Raw genomic sequence first — 20216 nt, forward strand, 5'->3', positions numbered from 1 at the left:
AAACATTGAACTTACTGTTTTAAGCGCATTAAATCTTTAGATGAGTAGATTAACTAAAATTGCAAGAACTTGCCTTGAGACGTGTGGTTACGTCACAAACTTAGATTAAAAGACAAAATTCACACACAATAACAACACAAGATCGGTTATAGACTGTAAGATCGATTTTTTCCTAACTTGGCGATATAACTTTAATCCAAAAAATAATAACCGAATGCATATTAAGTGCCATTTAGCTTAAAAAGTTAACCCATTTGTGCCGAAAGTGAAAGTACTTAAAAAAAATTTCGGAAAGTTTCAATATTGTATAATTATGACCTAAAAAACATATCACAATTATTTTTTTATTAATTGTGTTTGTACTTTTTGAGAAAAAAGCCGTCCTATATATAAGACGCTAGACAAAACCGTTATCAAATTTCACAAGTTACTTGTGCGTAATGCTTAAGCGTTATTACATTTTACTTATCGCTCAAAGTGATAAATGGGAAATGTCTTGTTCATGTCTTGTCATGTCATTATTGTCATCGAGCATTTTATTGAAATGAAAGTTCAAAAAATATGAAGATGAAAATTAGTAAAGTAACACAACATCACTGAAACAAGTCATTGCGGAATATGATATTGCTTGAAGCATTTAACATGCAGACCAACATCACATTTTTTGGATCTTGTAGTAGTTTTTGCATGACAATAGGCGGATCGAGTTGCGTGGTAAAATTATGCTAAATACAGTACATAACCTTTCTAGCCTACCTCAATCAAATATTTTTATTCCCACTAATACATTGCCTACATTGTAATTCTTATCTCAACAACTCAGCGTTGTGCCATTGCTTTAATGATGGTGTTCACAAAGAAAACAAAAAAAAATTATCTGAAATTATCAGTAAATTACGATAATTATGTTATTGTTCTTAAACAAACACGACTAATTTGACAAGCTTGATGGATTTCACAGTATGCACATTTTTACTACCAATAACGCTTAAGATTACTGATAAATTTTCTTGCATTTTACGTTTTTGGGAATTTTTTCAATTATTGCTGACTTTGCTGTAAACAGCCCTTTAAGCAGAAAGCAAAATACAAAGTTTGGAATTTTTTGTGGTGTTTTCATTTGATTTAATTCTTTTGCCTACTGCACGTAAGCGGCAGTGTAACTCAATTGATAAAAGCATCCAACTGGTATCTGAAGGTAAGCACGGCGGTTACCTCAGTGGTTTGATTCTGGTTCAAGAGGTTGAAGATTCGATACCCACTGCCGCTATTGCGATTCTATTTATGCATAACTTACAAAAAGTTTTGTCCCTTTACAGTATATTATGTTCGATTTTTCGGCATGTTGATGAAAACAGTTCGTGCTGCATGGGATGGGGCAGCGCTAACCAAGAAAAAAAAATTATCGTTATCGGACATTATCGGCGATAATTTATCGTTTATCGTTATCGCTTAACTTTTTTTTGATTTATCGTTTATCGTTATCGCTTTAGGCATTTTTCGTTTATCGATTATCGTTATCGTTTAACTAAAAAATGAGTTATCGCGCCCAACACTGGATGTAGCCTACTGCAGTTCAAAATGAAGTAAACTGAACAAAAGGTCTTTTAAATTCTTCCATTAAAAGCTTATGCCACAACAAAGTTGTTTTATTAGTTTCATCAAACATCGCATCAAATCTTTATAATTGTGTCATAGCAAATATGAGCACAAATTCAAAAGTGACCACAGCGTATTTTGCAATGTAGGTGTCAGATAATGACATTCTTGAATTTCGTCGACGACAAAAAGTTGCTCTTGTTGTTGAAGTAACAGCAAGCGACAGTGACTTTACGAAAACGCTGGAAGTGTTGGTCAGCAAGGATATTGCTGGATATCTTTTTTCTATCACTGATCGACCGATATACAAGTAAGTTCATGGCTAAGCAACTCATTTTTTTCACAATCAGCAGAAATTGCAACAATAATGTAATTAAAACTTCAACACCTCCTTGAACTGAAAATGATGGCAATTGTAATTTTGGAGTTTTATGCTAATTAAACAAACTTTCGTGATACTGGTGACCCCACTGCAACAAATAGATGAAAAATGGCTTTGCGTCCGTTTGGCCTTTGATGCAAACGTGAAAAGGGCAAAGTATGTTTCAACACAAGAAAACAAATAGCTTTAACATTAAAATGTAGCCTATACAAATAGTTTCAGACGCACAAAACGAAATGCTGTGCAAACGATATTTCTGTGTTTTCAGAAAGCATTATTGCTTCTACAGTATATAAAACATTTTTCACTGAGTATTTTATTTCGGTTTCAAGCACGTAAATGTTTGCTTTTTGTTATTTATTATTTCTACTATTTTATAGCCCTGCTTTGTTATGGCAAGTAGCCTATCGCCTTTGCTTGGATGTAGCCTACTGCAGTTCAAAATGAAGTAAACTGAACAAAAGGTCTTTTAAATTCTTCCATTAAAAGCTTATGCCACAACAAAGTTGTTTTATTAGTTTCATCAAACATCGCATCAAATCTTTATAATTGTGTCATAGCAAATATGAGCACAAATTCAAAAGTGACCACAGCGTATTTTGCAATGTAGGTGTCAGATAATGACATTCTTGAATTTCGTCGACGACAAAAAGTTGCTCTTGTTGTTGAAGTAACGGCAAGCGACAGTGACTTTACGAAAACGCTGGAAGTGTTGGTCAGCAAGTATATTGCTGGATATCTTTTTTCTATCACTGATCGACCGATATACAAGTAAGTTCATGGCTAAGCAACTCATTTTTTTCACAATCAGCAGAAATTGCAACGATAATGTAATTAAAACTTCAACACCTCCTTGAACTGAAAATGATGGCAATTGTAATTTTGGAGTTTTATGCTAATTAAACAAAATTTCGTGATACTGGTGACCCCACTGCAACAAATAGATGAAAAATGGCTTTGTGTCCGTTTGGCCATTGATGCAAACGTGAAAAGGGCAAAGTATGTTTCAACACAAGAAAACAAATAGCTTTAACATTAAAATGTAGCCTATACAAATAGTTTCAGACGCACAAAACGAAATGCTGTGCAAACGATATTTCTGTGTTTTCAGAAAGCATTATTGCTTCTACAGTATATAAAACATTTTTCACTGAGTATTTTATTTCGGTTTCAAGCACGTAAATGTTTGCTTTTTGTTATTTATTATTTCTACTATTTTATAGCCCTGCTTTGTTATGGCAAGTAGCCTATCGCTTTTGCTTGGATGTTTTGCTACTGCAGTTCAAAATGAAATAAACTGAACAAAAGGTCTATAAACAAAATATGAGCACAAATTCAAAAGTGACTACAGCGTATTTTGCAATGCAGGTGTCAGAAAATGGCATTCTTGAATTTCATCAACGACAAAAAGTTGCTCTTGTTGTTGAAGGAACGGCAAGCGACAGTGTCTTTACGAAAACGCTGAAAGTGTTGGTCAGCAAGGATAGTGGATATCTTTTTTCCATCACTGATCGACCGATATACAAGTAAGTTCATGGTTAAGCAACTCATTTTTTCATAATCAGCAGAAATTGCAACGATAATGTAATTAAAACTTCAACACCTCCTTGTTTTGGACAAACAGGAACTGCAACCGCCACTCACAAGCCACAGCCACTTCTCAATTGAATGAGCTTTATTCCAAATCAACCAATTACTTTTTAGTAGGTGCATTGGGAAACCATGGCAGACTGGCAGTGCATCGTTCCACGCATTCCTTTTAACTCAGCTCAAGCTTATCCTGTCAGCCTATTTCAGTGACTTTACATAAAATAGCCTATTTTCTATCGTTTTTCCCTGTAGGCTTAGCCTTGTTTCAATCAGTGTCAAAAATGGACACAGTAAAGATTGGAACTTTGACATCCGTTTTGGATACGTTTTCTTAAAACATCAAAATCTATTTTAAGAATTCACTCTACCAAGTTTTTATACTGATAACCATTCAATAAAAATAAGACATAAATAATTGCCACCCTGCGAGACATAAGCCTAGCTTCTGCTATCGGCGTGACTAGGTTTCCATTAGTAGATCAAACATGGCTGTGGGCACCATTGACCTCTTTTCTATTCAAAACAGATCCTGGGTCTACAGTTTTCTTGTTCGAGTGTTGGTTTGCCAACTAGCTGCAACCTCGGCCACTGTTCTGAAACACATGCACTAAAATTTATTTTACGCTCAACACGAATTAGAAAATTAAATCTTGTGAGGACTCAGATTTCACTGTATCACTTTCCAAGGATTACTTTGCTGGGTAAAGCAGGTTTACCACAATCAATGAAGTCCTCCAATTAAGCAGACTGAGATGGCTTGGTCACGTTGAGCGCAGCTCAAGCTGGATCTCAAAGGTCAGATGTGTCAACATCGCAGCACAGCGGGGTCAAGGTAGACCAAAACTTTCTTGGAAAGAACTTGCAAACCGTGACCTTGTAGCCCTGAACATGGACTCTGCCAACCCAATAAAACGCGAGGTGTGGAGGGGAAGACTTCGTCTCGACAGACAGACAGACAGACAGACAAGCCACACCCTCGACATGAGGATTAATTTATGGCTTGTATAATCAAAATTGGTTGATGATGATGATGAGTGTCCTGTGACAAAATTAAAGAAAAAACCTGGATATGACATGTCAACCAAACATGCGACTCTGGTGCAAACGACTTTTATGCTTAGTTAAGTTAATCTTTGGAAACGATCAACTTCTAATAATAGTTTCGAGCTCCGTCTAGAACATCTGCTTGATTGTGCTTCTGTTACAAAAGATTACAATCATGAAATTTCAAATCTTTGCCTACTACTGTAGTATCACAGCTGATGCAGCTTTTGATGAACCAGATGCTCAGTTTGCAAATTTTTCCAGCGTTCCTTATGTTGTGTAGTTTCCCAAAGTGTTTTACGACACTGCACGACATAGGACACTTGCCGAAAATTAATTAAATGCCAGAAAATTATCAGTTTCCTAAATTGATTAATTTTTTTCTAATGTAGACTCCTGATATCGGTCCAGTCAAAGGAATAGGTTTTATGTTTACTCCGCAATGGAAACAACAATTCAAAAATGACCCACCTTACGCGGAAATGAAGGTACCACCATCAGAGTCCCTTCCCCAAGAAGCAAACGCCCCCTGGGCAAAGTAAAAAACTTTAAATCGATTCCGATCCGCTGTTGGCCGTACTATATCTGCAATGGTAAGGTGAGGCTACAACACGGGTCCAGTTACATGTATCTGTGGTACCAAGCCCTAAACAGCGGACCATCTTCTTGTGTTCCCCCAGCTTACCACCCAGTGCAGCAAGTGGGAGATGGCTTTCAATATTCAACTCCGTCGCACAAGAATGTGTCGATCTGTGGTGTATCAACCAAATTTAAAAGAATCGATAGAAGACTCCTTTAATCCAGCCAAGCCAGATAGCAAATGGAAATAATCGGAGAAAACGCAATAAAGCAGGAATAATATCGCTAAAAGAGGTGTTTGATTTCAAAAGTTAACATTAGAAAAGCGAAACGAGACGTAGATTGGATGATGGAATGAATCAAATTTGATTATATTTTGCATTACACATGCTTTCATTGGATGTTTTTATGGGGGCGTCGCGAGGCTACGTTGATGCAAAAAGTTTGAAATCCGCTGGTGTAGAGGTGTCAAAAGAGGTTTCAATAAAAGATTTCAAAACCACTTATGCAGCTCCCATTTTGTTTCTGGGAAAACTTTGCAAACAGCCATTTTTTGTGCAAATGCATTCGTATTCTTCGATTTGTTGCAACTGCATTTTAAAATGGAATCAAGAAGTCAAAGTTCTTTAAAATCATTATCTTTTAGAGCAGAACGTCTTCAACAGCGAGTAATAATCTCAAACAACGTTGCTTTGAAACGTTGATTTGAAGCTCTTAACAAACCTCAAAGCCATGCCGATCCTTGTTTTACAGTCAAATTTTAGAATTTTTCCAAAAACAATGCGATTTAAATAAGCATATGCTAACATCTTGTGCTTAATGTTGGGTAACATTTTGAGCTCTCCAGTTGTCAGTGGAAAAATCAATCTACTAAAAGTTATGTGTGTTTGAGTAATTGTTCAGCAAGTTAACAGTCTGCTTTTTATTATCAATTCGCTATCAACTGTTAGATTCACTATTCACGGTACAACGTTGTAAAAACTTTAAACTGGTTGCTATTGAAGGATATGGCAATACTGGCTTAGAAAAAAATATGAAAAACATTGGCTACATTTTGGCAATCACGGTAATAAAAATCAACGAACTAAAGAAATCAGACATAGGCTGCTAAGTGAAGCCAGCAGAAAGCAAGGAGGAAGAAATTTACATGAAAATGCGAATTACAAACAATTAGAAGTTAAAATCTCATAATAACAGTTTTGTCATAAGTTAGCTTTTTGATGAAACATGCTACCGCTGTAAAAACAAAATTTGAGATTCAGATTGTATTTTAACAACATTTATATTTGATTTTCTTCTGTGTGAGTTCTGAGGTACAATGAGGTACTGTGTCTGTAAACTTCATAACAACATTTTTTGGCATAACTACAGTCATCAACCGACAGCAAAGCAGAAATATAAAATAGCCCATTGGGCAAGATTTGAAGCCTTCTCACTCCGCTTGTTGAAAGTTACCATTGAAAAAAGTTGAAATCAAATTTAGTTTTGGCAAGTAAACGAAAAAAGGCTCTGAGCGACTTCACGACACACAAACCTACTTACAAAGCAAAGCATTGTAAAAATGGAATGATATAATGAAGTAAATAGCATCAATAAGCAACACACGGAAATAAAAACTGCATAAAACAATAGAGACAGCTCGGTAGGGAGTAACATACATTATGTCTGCTTTAACTGACAGTATTTTTTTATACGATGAATTCTATCAAACAGCTGTATTTATGTCCAGTGTGTTATAGTTGTTGGCTGTCATGTCAACCACACGACGATCGCCATCTTTGTTTCTATAGAGATGATCGTATTCGCTCTGGAGCTTTGGTTGATTTAAGGACTTTGACTTGGAACTGGAATGACCAAATTTTAAACGGTTTGTTGAACCTGAAAGAAATAAAAAGTGAGAGGTTCGACAATTAAATTGTAGCGGCACGATTAATCTGCTTGAAGTCCATGTCGTCGGAGGAACTGATTAAACACAGATATTTACGGATCAAGGCAAGTCAAGGTGTGGGACTTTAAAGGCATACTAAATGAAAATTTCAAACCGGAATTAAGCATTAAAATGAGTAAACTGAACATTCAAGAATACATTTCAAAAAAAATTACCGAAAAAAATTTGTTTTCAATAGCGCTGGTAAGGCCCAAAGTCCAATGTTTCATTTTTTTTCTTTTTTTTCAAAATGACCAAAAAGTGCAAACACTGCTCGAGAATACGTCACTAAAGACAGCAATAACAAAAGCCATGTTACCACATCTGATTTTTTGAGCAAACTGTCTGATATTTTGATGTTGAAATGTGTTGTTTTGGTGTACATACATACATAGCCTACAGTCAAATCGCTCGCAGTAACAATTATTGCGTGATTAGCTGATTACTATAGTCTTTAGTGACGTAACTGTACAGTCGCACGCTTCGCTGCTCAGGCCAATTTCGTTTTGAAAGCTCTGACAAAAGCACGCGCGCAATGGTGGTCAGACCGCAATGGGGCAAAATTTTATTGAAAATCGTTTTATGGTAGCATGTTAAACACAAAGAACGTGGAAAATCGCCAAGCCAGGTTTTTCCTTTAGTATCCCTTTAACAAAAGCTTGCAGAACATTGTAATAAGATGACTAAGAAAAAAAGCATTATGGGTTGAATAATTTCACGTTGCTTACATGGTTGTAGTGACCCTACAAAAAGTAGGCCACGACAACTAGAACCGTATGTGGGATAAGCTTTTACCTTTCAGCATGAATTAAAAGAAAATACCATCCGAGTTCAGAGTAAGACAATTTACAGTACAAATTTAATAAACTTGCAAGCTCCCTTCCTCATGGCAACATATATTGAGCAGTCAAATGTCAATGATTCAAGAGATTATAATTGTGTAAACGTAGTTACAACAAAAGGGAAACAGAAGTCAATTGTTTATTGCTGGCAGACTTGGACAACTAGATAATTCTAGTTGTCTAATTCGATAAATTAGAGCGAAATGTCAGTAATTCTAATTCTAATCTAATTCGGTAAAAACTTGTTTGCTCTAATTGTAGCCTAGTTCTTATCCAATCTCCAGTTTTGCTAAAAATTTTAGTCTGTCCAACAGTATTTTTGGCAAAGGAAGGATACTGCGCTCTTATCAACGTTATACAAAGAAAATGCAATAAAACGATCAAGATCAAAGTATCATTCCATCCCTAGAGCAGCAAAGTCTTGAAAAATCGATTAATGCATCAATTCACTGATGTTACAATGTATATTATGACGTTAACAAGTGGTTTTGGCGCTGTGGTGGTGGAATGACACTTTGATCCCGAGTTGCCACATTGGCGTTTTTATCCAACAAGAAAAAGGTATGTGACAAGTGACAACTGCGTCCAACTAATTCTAATCTAGTTTAAATTCTACTCTAATTTGTGAAATCTTGGGTAGCTATATCTAATCCTATAGTCTAATTTGTAAAAGCTTAAATTACTGTAATTATAATTTTAACATCTTCAAGTTTATTACATAATTATAGAAACAAAAAACTACGCAACAAATTAAGTATCGAACGTTTTCGACATCACAAGATGTCCTCTTCAGGAATAATATACATCCTGAAGAGGACATCTTGTGATGTCGAAAACGTTCGATACTTAATTTATTGCGTAGTTTTGTGTTAATTATGTAATAAACTTGAAGATGTTAAACTTGATCACGTTACTCGGCTTCGTATGCCTATGGTTCAACAAAACAAACTCTCTACCGAAGCTCTAATTATAATGTAATCTAATTTCGAAAGACTACAAAAATTCTAGTTGTCCAAGTCTGATTGCTGGTATCCAAACAAAGGCTCACAACACACAGACATAAAGCCGACAGAGGAAAGCTACAGTAGAATTAAAAATAGGCAAGACACAACAATACAACAGGGTTGAGCATTATGACGATATATTTTACGATTTATTTTACAAATAGTTTTAAGAGTCGAACGTTGTCGGCTTCAGATTCCTGATGAGAGCTTAAGTTAAGCCGAAAACGTTCGGCTGTTAAAACTATTTGTTAATATGTAAAATATATTGTTATTATGCTCAACCTGTTGTATTGTTGTGTTTTTCCGGTCTTTGGTACAAGAAAGAAAACTCTCTCCCGAAACTATAGAATTAAAAATGGTTAAAAAATACATCCATCGTCGGGTATACCTTCCAAATTTCTAAAAAAATTGACTAAACTTACCCCAGGCGCTAAATGTGGTTACAACAAAAGAAGCTGAAAATGTTGAATCATAAAAATGACTTATTTTGCAACTTAGAAGTCTTTCAAATAAGTTAAAGTAGCAACGGTAGACAATTAGCTCGTTTTTTACAACACTGTGACACGACTTACCGTTTGGAAAAGTTGTACTTTGGTCAGAACGGTAGGGTGTTGGATTGGCGTCAGGCAGAGACGGCTCTAACGGGATGTTGCTTGGGATGTTGTAAGATGCTTTTCTGGTTTTTTGAGAGGGATGACTGAAGGAGTTGGCTTGATGTAGAGAATGAGGATTAGAGTTTGTGGACCTATTTTCATAGCCTTCTGAAAGTGATGCGCGATTGTTGTAGCACGGACCGGAGCTGAGTTCAGGAGGAGAAGGTAAAAACGATCCTCCAGAAGAAGAAGAATTACGATGAAAAGAATTTCCAAGTCCGTTTGAGGATGAATTAAGCGGAGAGCTGCCTTTTTTTTGGTGAGACGATCTTAAACCTGACCAATTTGATTGAGAAGAAGATCTTGGTTCACAAGAAACAAAAGAATCTGCATGGTTCGAATTTGGTTCCAAATTTGCAGCGGCTTGACTTTGAGAGGAGAACGAAGACATATGGTCGGTTTCTAAAGGATTACCTTTGCTCCAAGCATCACCAGCTTTTCCCCACATGCTTCCTTGATGCGATAATCTGCTATCAGAAGCATTACTATGAGCGCCATCACTTGAAACTGTGGATGTTTTTGATGAAACTTTCTTAGAATCTTCTGCTGGATCAAGAATGACTTGGTATTCATGATCATCGTCATCTGATAAGCATAAAATAAATTAACCAATCACACGCCTTTAAAGCAAGTCTGTAGCGTCGAGGCAACCTACTTTATTTCAAAGAGATTTATAACAAGCAATGTCTGGTAGCTGGGCGTGTAAACGCATTATATCGATAAAACAGCAAAAAATTCAAGTTATGAAACAACTTAGTTTTCCATAGTTAGATAAGCGGTTCTACACATGTAATCTACTAACCTGGTAAAAAACTTTCCAGCGCTTTGTCGTGCATGGCTCTGTGGTCGGCGATGTCACTGTTGGTTGAGAACGATATTTTTGTTTGGCCAAACGAGCCCTTTCGAAACAGAGCGTCACCATTCAACAGAGGTTGGCTTTGCTGTTGATCGTATTGAAGAGTGACTCCACCTCGAGAGTTGATGGACGAATTTTGTCGAGATACACCGTTAGACCGGTTAACTTTCGAGTTAGAAAAACTGGGATTCCGGTTCGGCAGCCCGTTGTTTTGTTGATCAGGTGACATACTGCCATCGTTGTTATTCAAATTACGATAAATCGCTAGAAAAAAAGAATACTGAAAAGCTTGGGTTTTCATCAGGACAATTATCGTTTCTAGAACTAGTTGCAACGTTCATCATAAAGGAACGTTGCAACTAGTGCTAGAAGCGAGAAAAAAAGATTTGAACACTTTGACACGTTTTAGCGCTAGATTGCATGACCTCAAAGATTCAAATCTATCGTTTCAAGGGCCCTACCAAAATGTGATTATTTGCCTTAAATAAGAGTGAATGCAACACGACCAGCCAATGAGATCTAGATGGAACTTTTGCTTTAGAAGCTATAAATTTAGTAATGGGATCCAAGAACTAAGCAACACTCTGGTTGAAATGTGTAGCCTACCTGTCGGTTACGCGTTTAAATATTTGGGTCTGAAACAAGTTAAGGTAGGTAGGCTACAGATTCGCAACTCGAGAAAAGAACGATGCTTTATCTTCGTTGGCTATAAAGTATAGGCTAACGTAAAATTGCTTGTAAACACAAACAGAAGCTTTTTTTACAACAAACTGTAACTTACTTCCAATTCTTGTGTCGAAAGCAACGTTGGGTTGCAGAGTTGGTCTCGGAAATTCTGTTTCAACTTTCGGATACTTCTTTCTGAAACGAACACAGGAAAAACACTCACAAACGTTTGAAGTCACAAAAGAAGCAGCGAGTTTAAGAAAAGAACAATATCACAGGTCAATCTAAACATGCCTTGGAATGACGCTTTTCCAGTGTCAAAGCTAGACCTTATTCCAAATTGTAAAAAATGTGGATGGTGTCCACAGGCCTCTGTATGTGTGTGGAATTCGCTCATAATGCAAGAAAAGAATTTGTAATGAATAGGCTATGACGTCCGAGTTAAAATCAGAATCAAATTCATCATCAATTACTGAAAGTCATTGAATGACATTTGCTTCAATCCATTGTTGGTATTCAAAATTTGAAACAGCAAATAAAAGTGTAAATAATATACAGTAAAAGAAATTTTTAATTACCTTTTTCTGACAAGAATCAGGACCAAAACAGCTAAGAAAATTGCGATAACCGCCAAGGCAGAAACTATGACGATGACAAGAATACTCCTGTCTGTGAAAAACCAAAAAATAAAGTTAATTCAACGCGTTCCACACAAAATAAATAAAATAAACTATAAAATAATTTATTTCTCAATATTGCATACCCCACGTTCATACAACTTGGTTGTGTGGGTGTGGAATTTGCATCAAGCTTATTTGATGAAAACTTGTTCCCTTGTATGTCAGTACAAATTCTCCCAATGATCAACGACAGTTTTCTAACAAGTTTTTTTTTAACACTGAATAAAAGATAGATGTCGCTGTTATTCAAAGAGAGAAACAGAGAGAGAGAAAGAGAGGAAAAGTAAGTAAGAAGGGGGGAGAGAAATAACTTTATTTGCAAAGCAGATTATATAATAGTACACAGCAAGCTCACATCATAATAACACACAATCTGCAAACTTATATAGAAATAGCCAAATGCCTTCCCTTCAAGCCAAAATATTAGTAATATGCAACTAACCGTTCATATCGGCGGTCTCCACACCAGGATCCAAGCTGATGGTATCAATCTGATCCTGTAAGTGAAAAAAGCACATCAAACAAGCGTAAAAGAATGATTGATACTACACAGTCAAGAGCTAACGAAATACATTTAAGATTGTGGCAATAACTTTAAACAAAATTAGAGTATGCATTTTTGTGTCACATAATTTAAATTTTTCTTCCATGCTAACTTCATTACAGCCTATGCAAGTATTGTATTGTAAACGAATACGTGAGCGTATAAGTTGTATGGACGCAGCAATTGGAAAGGTCTAAATGCAACAGTGATAACACTTGTTTGGAAAAAGTGAATAAAATACCTGTCCATAGTCGTCTAGGGGTAACTTTGTTGAGTTGACCGGCTCGTCTGTCATCATCATTGAAGCAGTGCTGTCAATGTCTAAATAAAAAAAGTTTTTATGATATCTTTTTAAAAACAACCTTGTGGAATACGAATATTTATAACATACATAATTTGTACAACGCTCTCTCCTATTTCTTGACGTTGAGATCCAATAGTATAAGATCAACAAGGCAAAAACAACAGTTAAAACTCCTTAGAGCAGTTTGTAAGAAAGTTGATAGCAAATTAGGTAACCAAATTCCAAACATTTAAGTTGTTGTTGAATGCCATATGATGTCCTTGGAGGTTGTCAGAAACGTCGTATTGCGTTGTTAACAGTAGGCTTACGACAAACATCACACTGTCGTCATATGGAATTGAAAAGAAGCATGAAATTGACGACTTAATTAAACAGGCTCTTAGTTGTATACCCCTCTATGACGCGTTAAAGTGAAAATATCATTGTCAACCTGTCTGGGTTGTTGCTTTTATATCGTTCTGTTCTTCTGGGCTGTGTATAGGAGGACGTGTTGAAGAAAGGGTTCTGAGAGATGAAATAGAGGTAGATGCGGTGGTTGTCTTTTTAGTGATTATCTGTGTCATCACGGTAGAACTGGATGGTCCCCCAGAAGCTGAATTAGAAAAAAGAAAATTTAGGAAACTTGCAAAATTTGTTTTGTAAAACTCTAAACAAATTACAAGGAATTTAAATGTGACGTCATGAGCTTTACGCATCATTGACCTAGCAACACAAAGTCGCCTTGGGTTAAAAACGACAACTTTGCAGGTTGAGGAATAACGTCCATTCTTGGCGTGATGCCATTTTGAAAGTAGAGACATTGCAGTTAAATATCAAATTTCATTCAGTGTCTGGCGATGTTAAAGCAACGCAATAAATGCAACCTTTACTTGTTGAGGTGACACTGTCATTTGACAAAAAATTATTAGTTTTTTGAGCACTTTCAGATGGTAAACGTATCCGTATTTTTGCATGTGGAAACTAGCGCGTTTGCACAAGAACACAGAAACTCACTCGCTACATCACAGCCCAAAAGTCCAAGCTTTAATCCATATCGCAAGTGTTGATCATCATCGAATGGTACAGCGGTAGGGTAGACTCGAATATGGCGAGCCGAAATCGAGGGTTCGACAAAATTGTTTCTCACTTGTCCGAAGAAATTAGTGTTTCCTGTAAAAATCTAAACAAAGAAGTTTGTTTTTAATTTACTTATTGAGATCAGCCATGAAAGAATGCAAAAGCCACTGTAGCCACTCTATAACAAGAAAATACCAATCCTCAGACTGAGAAAGTTCTTTTGAAGACCAGTTGACGGTTTACATGCTTGTAGAATGTTAAAGCTTCAAACTATTGTTTCTGGCCTGATCATTGAGGATGACGCTTAGAAAGTTCTATGTAGCTTACTAAATTTAAAGTACTGTAGTGTTAACTGTTCCTAAAAATCTATTTCATTACTTACCACTACCAGAGAGAGCTGTACATGAAACCGCACAAACCAAAGGTAAAAAATTCGGATTATTTTCTATTTTGTGTTTTTAATTTAGAGTTTACCAATTAATCAGCAATTGTGGTGTTCGGGCATATTACAACGCAAACAGTCCGCACTGCGCATATTTCCAGCATGCAAAAACTTCCGGTAATGCAAAAAGCATTTATAACCAAGTTACCTTTGCTTTTCTTTGTCCACTTTCCCTATAAGGGTGCCAAGTGATGTTGTTTACACTGTATTTCACCGTGAAGCTCTTCGTGTAAGAATATGGCTTAGAAGATCCTCTAGTGATGATGCCTGGACAAGCAAAGACTGATTAACAAAAGGCAGGCACCGAAAGCAGCTGATTACATTTTAAGCAGCTTTGGCAAACTGTGCAACGCCCTTAAGCCGGTAGTGGTAAATAAAACTTGTTGTAGTGCTATGCTTCTCAACTTTTTTAACTTAGACTTCTTTGTCTGCTATTCAACGTTGAAATCCTCTCTTACAACTTCAGTCATTTTTGGATCAGTACACCAAAAAGATAATCTAACCTCTTCACAATTGATAAACTTTTTAGTCTGTAGGCTACATTAATCCGTAACTATTAGGGCGATTTTTTGTTACTAAAGTTACTTTTTGTTTGGTGGTACAAATTAACCCTCTGTCTACCGAAAAAAAAAATATGCAAGTTTTACCGTTGGGGTCCATTGGACCCCAAATTTTAAAGTACTTGTTTTGGACAAAAACAATCAACTCCCGATGATGAAATTAAAGCTCAATAGGAAAGGACGTAACAGACTACAAAAATCATAACTTATAAACACTGTAGAAAAACCAAAAATACATGAAATTTAACGAACAAGTCATACAGTAGCCCATGCGCAAACCAAACTGATAAGGATTTGGTTTATTCTAGAGCAATGGTCAAACTGTTGAGAGATCTGGCTAAAAAAACGCATATTAGGCCTACATAATAGTTTGCTAGAAAGATTGTGAGCTTATATATTATCGCAATAATTGCAAATGAATTGCGAATATTCTTGGCAAACGTTGAGTTTGAAAGTAGGTAAGCTACAGAATTGTCTACATTTTCGGTCTTTGTGTCTTTCCCCAAAATAGCATCTAGCCTTCTTTGTTTTGGCGCCTGATCTTCAACAGCTGTTTCTTTTATTTTGTTGCGGAGTTAGATGTCTTGTTGATATTGAAGTCGAAGCTGGTAATCTAGCAAGCTCTTTTGCTAGTTGGATCTAAAATTTTCTTCTCTTTGATGCTGAATATTGTGCTGCTATTTTCGCCTTGTAAATGATGCCATATCACAAAAGCATTGACAGCAGTGACATCGATCCTATTGTAAAATAGAGCTATCGGCCATCTTCTCATCATTCTTTTGGAAGTGTATTTCCTAATCATTCTGTCAATAGTGTCGACTCCTTTTTTGGTGCTGTTCTAATACAAGATTACTTATAATGCAGCAAGCTTGGGGTCCATTGGACCCCACGGTACAAGATGTTATTTTTTTATGCTACCAACCTTTGCTTGAGATCAATAACTATTATATTCTCCAAAAGATCAGGCAAAGCTGTGAAAAATCAAGGCATATCAATATCGCATCTGCTATATGTCCTGAAAAATCGCAGAGCAAAATTTGTTTTGGGGTCCATTGGACCCCACGGTAGACAGAGGGTTAACAAAAGAAATGTAGAACCAAAATTTCATGGTTGTGGGGTCGATATTTAAGAAGTTATAAAGTTACCAAAATCACTTTTTGTGTTTTCAGGTTACTTTTCATTTATTAGGTCACTTTATTTCGCATACTTTTTTGCCTAATTCCCTTATTTATTTATCTTTCATCGCTACTGTAGAGATGAATTTACATTCTATGTAGGCCTATAATGCCAAGACTTTTAATATATCTTCTACTATGGTACGGATTTTAGGTTTGCACGAACCCATGCTTGTTCGTATCGCGTGTATTCCCGAAAACTCGTGAAGTAATTTTTTCGATTACTTTTCGGTTACTTTTTCGCAAAAATAAAGTCACTTTTTTGAATTTTTTAAGTTACAAAAAAATCGCCCTACATTAGTAGCCTAATCAACTTTGCAGAATGCTTAATGAAAAAAATATGTTTAAAAAAACTTATTGAAATTTAACAGTCAGTGGGAAACTTGTGATTGTATTTTTAGTTGGAAAAGGCACGCAGACGTTGAATGATTGTAAATATGACAGATTTTGCTGTCTGCAAAACAAGACATTGCAGAGAAGGCTATACGACGGTTACCTGTAATATTCATGTTTTTCCCAAGATCAACTTGAAGCCATTGTGTTTTAGTGAAATTATCCGGTGACCAGGCTTCGTACAAGCCGCTCAACAGTGCTTTGCTGGGAAGCCAAAGTTGAATTCTGAAATATTATGCGCATGAAGACAGCATGAAATATATTGCGCATGAAGAAAGCATAAAAGATATTGCCCATGAAGACAGCATAAAAGATATTGCCCATGAAGACAGCATAAAAGATATTGCCCATGAAGACAGCATGAAATATATTGCGCATGAAGACAGCATAAAAGATATTGCCCATGAAGACAGCATAAAAGATATTGCCCATGAAGACAGCATGAAATATATTGCGCATGAAGACAGCATAACATATATTGCGCATGACGACCACATGAAATATATTGCGTATAGACTGGAATCTTTTTTTCTTACGCTGCCACTAAACGGTGGAAAAAGCGTTCGGAAAAATTAAACCTTAAAAGTTTATTGTATAATAATGTGTGGATTGTATTTTTTAATTTTTCCTGAGAACGAGTTGAAAAATTCATCAGGCTGTATTTTTAAACATAACAAAAATGCCTAAATGTACTTTGCTTACTTTCACTTGACGACGATGCAAAAATGAAAACTGTGGTGCAGTAGCGCCATCTACCGTAAACACTTCAAAAACATAACGCACGCGAGATGAAATTATGAGTTACCTGTTTGCGACGTCAGTCGTGTTCCAAAATGACGAAGCGGAAAATTGCTTTTCCGTGATTGTAATCTCGTCATGGCAAATTAATAAGTCTGGAAAATCGATTTGAGATTCCGACATCGCTCCTCTAAAAATTCGTTTAAAAGTAAACAAGTTCATTTCAAACCACAGACTCTTCAAACTATGGCTTTAGAATGGGAGTTACATTTTTCAACAAGTTTGCAAAGTAGGTAGCCATACTTACACAGCTTTGCTTGCTAGTAAAACTGAACAATTATGTTCCGGTTTATTTTATGCAATGTTCTGTCGAAGAAGTATATTCTCAAGTTCAAACTAGAAAAACGTTTTTCTTATAAACCACGCTTCCCAAATATGCAAATCAAATAGTGTAAATGTGTTTTTAAGCGTTGATTGATTATAATACACTAATAAATACGCAACAGGGTTGCCAACTTTTCCACTTGTCAAGCATGATAAGACCTTACACAATATCACTTACGTTCGAGCTTTCACGTTATTAGCATCAGAGCCGTAGTAGAGCACATTGCCAAGCTTTCTTCTTACTCTGACTCTACCACCAAAACTATCAGATATCAACCCTGCATGGACAGCCGCTCTGCACAGATGAGAATTCTGCATCAAATAGATGAAGTTAGAATGTTTCTGTAACTTCTCAACTATATTTGTTTCGATAACGCCGCATAAATGCGTGTATGAAACTCTCAAAGCAATAAGTTAGTTGTGCAACAATATGCTATCAGGACATTATCAGATTAACAAGGAAAGACATACAGGACTACAAGTTCTTTCTAGGCAATTGCGAGAACCTTGAACATAATTTAAAACAGTGCCATCACGGTTGATATGTTACAGTCTACTTCTAAATCAAAAGAGAAATTAAGCCTGGCATATTTCATGCAACTGCCAGAACAAGTATTTAATAGATAAAACTTTTTCATTTATTTTTTATTTATAAAAAATGAACATACAATGCAGTGCATAGTAGGCTATTAAACTGACAAAGAGTGTTCAAACACAATGCTAAGCAGAACAAACTCAAATGCGTAAAACATACGCAAAAGAACACTTGTTTTGTAAAATTATGTTTTTAGAATTATCTTTTCCTTGAAAGTTTTATGATTTTAGTTCATTGCTTGTCAAAAACGTGCGAAGGGACGAAAAAAAAAGCTAGTTGCAAGTTGCAACAAACGATATATCATCATCACAACGTCTGCAGACGTTGAATCAATGTAAAAATAACTGATTTTGCTGTCTGGAAGCCAAATAAGCGAGAAAAGACAAACGAACCTTAATGGATGAACAGTTGTTTGGGTAACTTGGTTGGTACAAGTTTTTAACTACTACAAAAATGAGCAGTAGTTGATGTTATAATAACATAGATGGCCCAGAAGCATTATCTTAGCAAGGCTAATCAAATAGCCAGTAACGAGATACGGAGCAAACCATAAGTGGCATAAAACGTTTTGTTTCATTGCAAATGTCACTAAAATGTTTAACAATGCGCTCTGTGGAGTGTGCTCAAATAAACACGAATTAGTGGTTGCATGTCTTACTCTATACTTTTGTGAGGGTTATCAAATATTATATTCTACACACCCAAGCCGTTTTGCTTTAAGCGACATGGTTTTAAGATGCCCTTTCCGTAATGCCATGTCAAAATGCGCTCAGTAGGGGATTAAGTGGGTTAACTTGCAAACTTAAACCATCCTTTGAAAGAACTTAAGAACCAACCCCGAAGGTTTGCACGTAATCCCATCCGTGTCCGTAAGACCACCCCAGTAGAACTTTCGGTTGCGAAATTTCAATAGTCGCCATTTTACGGCTTGTCACAAAAACAAAAAAAAGATTTGCAAACCGAACAAGTGCAAACTGAAGTTACTGAACTATTTGGAAACCGAATAATTTTTGCATCAAACCAATGTAGAAGACCTTAAATAAACGGATACTGAAGCAATGGTTACAGCAGTTAAGAGATGTTGCTTGAACTACTGCCTCATGAGCAAGAAGAATAAACGTAAATTAAATGATAAGGATAAAAGAAACAATGCAAACTACATTGATAAAACAACAACAGACGGCAAAATTCGTCATTTTTACATTGATTCAATTGTCTGCAGACGTTGAATCAATGTAAAATGGAAGCAGCATCACCAAGGTGCTAAAGTTTTGAGTTTATTTGCAAATGGATTTACTGCGAATCATCACCGGTTTCCTCAATGCAAACCTGAAGACCAGTGACAAATTATCTTAAGAAATAACACACATGATGAAACCAAAGACTAGCTCATGGACTTCTAAATAGTAGCATCTGGACTGGAAACACAGTGACCAACAGAAGGCCAAACAGTTGGTGCAACAGTTGGCCAACAGTGGGCCAACAGGATTAGTTACTTGGCTGTTGGCCAACTGTTGTACCAACTTGTGAAGAGAGGGGCGTTCTTCCCGGCTATCAGCACAAGGCTGAGCACTCGCTAGTACAGCGAGCAGCTGCGATTCGCTAACCATAACGGTATAGCTTCCACGCAAGCCATTCAGACTTTCCAATCAACGATATGTTTCTCGGCAGCCGATTTGTAGCAAGAATTGACAGCGATAGACACCGTGTTTCGCCCATGAGGCTGGGCTCGTCAGTATCGCACCACTAGTGTTAAACTGTTTTATTTGCATCAACAGCGCACGGATACAAATAATTGACACGGCGAGAGAGCACAAACAAACATAGCCAGGTCGAAGACTTTAGAAAACCGGCCTGTCACACCCCGCGGCGGCGGGGAGCGGCGTGATTTAGGGGTGACGATGCACCCGGAGGGGTAAGTCCATTTTTTTTTTTTTTTTTTCTTCGCGCAATACAGCGAGCAGCTGCGATTCGCTAAACTGACTGGTAAAGCGGTGGTCGAATATCATTGTGGCAGAATTAGTGGTGCGATACTGACGAGCCCAGCCTCATGGGCGAAACACGGTGTCTATCGCTGTCAATTCTTGCTACAAATCGGCTGCCGAGAAACATATCGTTGATTGGAAAGTCTGAATGGCTTGCGTGGAAGCTATACCGTTATGGTTAGCGAATCGCAGCTGCTCGCTGTACTAGCGAGTGCTCA

General features: G+C 36.6%; 1 protein-coding gene across 1 annotated transcript in view; it reads right to left on the reverse strand.

Moving 5' to 3' along the window:
• Positions 1 to 5810: 5810 nt before the first annotated feature.
• LOC145787640 (uncharacterized) overlaps positions 5811 to 20216 on the reverse strand; it is a 39247-nt gene continuing 24841 nt past the window's right edge. The window contains exons 6-18 of the mRNA XM_082599422.1: positions 17597 to 17730; positions 17102 to 17224; positions 16400 to 16521; positions 14317 to 14435; positions 13664 to 13829; positions 13101 to 13262; positions 12608 to 12687; positions 12265 to 12319; positions 11721 to 11811; positions 11258 to 11337; positions 10423 to 10740; positions 9540 to 10205; positions 5811 to 7072 (exon numbers count right to left, since the gene is read on the reverse strand). Coding sequence (XP_082455548.1) covers positions 6900 to 7072; positions 9540 to 10205; positions 10423 to 10740; positions 11258 to 11337; positions 11721 to 11811; positions 12265 to 12319; positions 12608 to 12687; positions 13101 to 13262; positions 13664 to 13829; positions 14317 to 14435; positions 16400 to 16521; positions 17102 to 17224; positions 17597 to 17730 — 2289 coding nt within the window. The 3' untranslated portion in view covers positions 5811 to 6899. The remainder of the gene's footprint in view (positions 7073 to 9539; positions 10206 to 10422; positions 10741 to 11257; positions 11338 to 11720; positions 11812 to 12264; positions 12320 to 12607; positions 12688 to 13100; positions 13263 to 13663; positions 13830 to 14316; positions 14436 to 16399; positions 16522 to 17101; positions 17225 to 17596; positions 17731 to 20216) is intronic.

The sequence above is a fragment of the Aplidium turbinatum genome, chromosome 18, assembly GCF_918807975.1.
Source record: "Aplidium turbinatum chromosome 18, kaAplTurb1.1, whole genome shotgun sequence".
NCBI lineage: Eukaryota > Metazoa > Chordata > Ascidiacea > Aplousobranchia > Polyclinidae > Aplidium > Aplidium turbinatum.